This window comes from Sinocyclocheilus grahami, unplaced genomic scaffold (assembly GCF_001515645.1).
Source record: "Sinocyclocheilus grahami isolate Dianchi unplaced genomic scaffold, SAMN03320097.WGS_v1.1 scaffold2344.1, whole genome shotgun sequence".
NCBI classification, from domain to species: domain Eukaryota; kingdom Metazoa; phylum Chordata; class Actinopteri; order Cypriniformes; family Cyprinidae; genus Sinocyclocheilus; species Sinocyclocheilus grahami.
Genome location: NW_015507523.1, coordinates 1 through 2,794, shown reverse-complemented (window position 1 = coordinate 2,794; position 2,794 = coordinate 1). Strand labels below are relative to the sequence as shown.

General features: G+C 40.9%; 1 protein-coding gene across 1 annotated transcript in view; it reads left to right on the top strand.

Annotated features, from left to right (window-relative positions):
• Positions 1-2,519, top strand: part of LOC107574798 (immunoglobulin superfamily member 1-like) — an 11,191-nt gene extending 8,672 nt beyond the window's left edge. Inside the window, exons 4-7 of the mRNA XM_016261236.1 lie at positions 698-985; positions 1,603-1,890; positions 2,042-2,152; positions 2,382-2,519. Of these exons, the coding sequence (XP_016116722.1) occupies positions 698-985; positions 1,603-1,890; positions 2,042-2,152; positions 2,382-2,440 (746 nt within the window). The 3' untranslated portion in view covers positions 2,441-2,519. The remainder of the gene's footprint in view (positions 1-697; positions 986-1,602; positions 1,891-2,041; positions 2,153-2,381) is intronic.
• Positions 2,520-2,794: the final 275 nt, after the last annotated feature.

Below are 2,794 nucleotides of genomic sequence, written 5' to 3'. Positions count from 1 at the left end.
ATATGGTAGAGTTGGTACTTAGTGCTCGCCATGGTTCTGGCATGCACTCCCCTCAGCATGGTGGCATGGGTATACCGTTCCCCATAGCGACCCCTAGAGGACGCAGTTCGAAGTTCCCATGAAAGGAAACGTCTCAGGTTATGTATGTAACCATGGTTCCCTGAGTAGGGAATGAGACACTGCGTTCTCTAGGATTCTTGCCATACTGCGGACGCAAGCTTCAGACGAAGAAGTGAATGATGTGTAGCTCCTGGCGCCTATTTATACTATAGTCGCACCGATAGTGACGTCATGGCTGTCGCTGGCCAACGAGTTGGTGTTTTTTCAATGTATGCTTCACACACGGGTCACGACGAGGCATTCCCCATAGCGACCCCTAGAGGACGCAGTGTCTCGTTCCCTACTCAGTGAACCATGGTTACATACGTAACCTGAGACCTTATGCATTCATGTAAGCCAAAAAAAAAAACGATTAACGGTTAACGATTCATTCCTTTACTAGTGGATTTAAAGTTATCAGTGTAATTAATTATATAAATAAATACATACATACATACATACATAAATACACACATGAGACCATCACTCCTCACATCTCTCCTCATTAACGTCAGTGTTACACAAATACAGGAACTCAGATGATCAGATCATGTTTCTGACTAGTTCCCTGAAAGAGCTCCATCTTCTTTCTTCACAGATTTACCCAGATCTGCACTGATTGTGACACCAGACAGTCCTGTATTCACTGGAGAGACCGTCACTCTGAAGTGTGTGATTGAGTCTCACAGTAACTGGAGATATGATTGGTATAAAGGCAGATACAATGGTGTAATATTACAGACGTCTGAGCGTTACACTGTAAACAGAGACACTCTCACTATCAGAGGAGTAATTACATCTGATCAGGATCAGTACACGTGTAGAGGACAGAGAGATAAAAGACCAAACTCATCACAATCAAGCTCTGTTTCTCTCTCTGTGACGGGTGAGTTGAATATCATTGTTCTCATAAACTCACTTTACTATATGAACACACACTGTGTCCAACATTTCAGCTCAACAACAAAAATGGTTATATTGCAAATTTAATTCAAACTGAAAGTTTGATCAAACTTTGAAGAAAGGTCTCTGTGGTTGTGGTAGATAATTATACATTGCATATTTTAGCAAATGTAGTAAGTCTATGGAGAAACTGTATTCTGTTCACGGTCCATCTCAGGCGTCGAAGGCTGAAATTCTGTACAAAGTTTACACACTATAAACTGCAGACACAGTGAGGGTCGTACAGTTGTGTGCTGTGCTGATCCAAACACCTCAATCTGAACAGAGATGTAAAACACTAGGCTTCATACACTTACCGACTTTATAAATAGTGACAGAGGAAAACTGGCCATCATACACTACACGACTCACACAGAAAGGTGCGCCCTGTTGCCTGGAGACACTTGACAAATAAAAATAATGTGTTCTTAAATCTGCTGAAAATATCAAACATGTTTGACTGGGTGGAATCAGAGTCTGACCAGAACATGTAAAGATTAAAATAACACTTCATTGTATTCATATTTCATATCTGGTATTTGTCTGTTTTTTATTTTACAGATTTACCCAGATCTACACTGACTGTGACACCAAAGAGTGTATTCACAGGACAGACAGTCAATCTGACCTGTGTGATTGAGACTTACAGTAGCTGGAGATATGAGTTGTATAAAGGCACAGACAAAAGTGTATTGTTACAGACGTCTGATCGTTACACTGTAAACAGAGACACTCTCACTATCAGAGGAGCGAATGAGTCTGATCAGGATCAGTACTGGTGTAGAGGACAGAGAGATGGAAGACCAAAATCATCACAGGAGAGTAACCGGATAAATCTGTCTGTTAATGGTTAGTTAATATTTTGAGAAATACTTGTCTGTTGTTTAAAATTACAATATACTCATAAAACTTGGGGTTCCCCGAGAAACAATTTGAAAGCCTTCAGGAGATCTGCAGTGATGCTCAATAAGTGCTTGTTTCTCTGTTGTTGTTTTTTTAGTGTCACGTTCAGGTCAGATTTCTGTCTTCAGCATCCTCAGTTTTCTTCTGGCAGCTTGTCCGTATCTGCTGGCGACAGTCGTGCTGCTGTTCAAATGCTACAGAGCGAGAGGTACAATTCTGTCTGATCCATCTCTCTCCTCTGAGTGTCTTTTCTGTAAACCATTCACATTCACTGACAGACAGACCTTTACTCTTTCTCTTTTTATATGTTATAAATCAATATTTACAACAGATGGTGGTCATTCATAAGCAGTATCTGCAGTGGAAGGAAAACAGAAAGAGTCAAACTGAATTTTAAAAGTGAATGGTGTGTGTGTGTGTGTGTGTGTGTGTCACAGTTGCATCTACTGAAGACCAAAGCCAGTATGCCGTAACAGAGGAACAAACTTCAACCTGATTTCATCCATTCTTCAGACCGCATGTATAGAGTCACAGGATGCTGGAGTCTCAGACTGAAGGCTGGGAAACTCGCAAGACTAACAGACACACAACATACACACTCTCACACATACGGACAATTTAGTGTTTCTAATTCTCCTGGGGCCTCATGTATAAAACTTTATGTATATTTCATCCTAAATGTGAGCATACCCACAAAAGCTAGATTTTGCGTACGTACAAAATTTTTCCGATTTATAAACCCATGCGTATGCCAGAACCTGCAAAAAATTCCCTTTGTAATACCCAGTCAGCGGAAGATTGTGTGTACATGAAACTCCACCCCGTCTCCTCCCCGAAATAGCCATATATG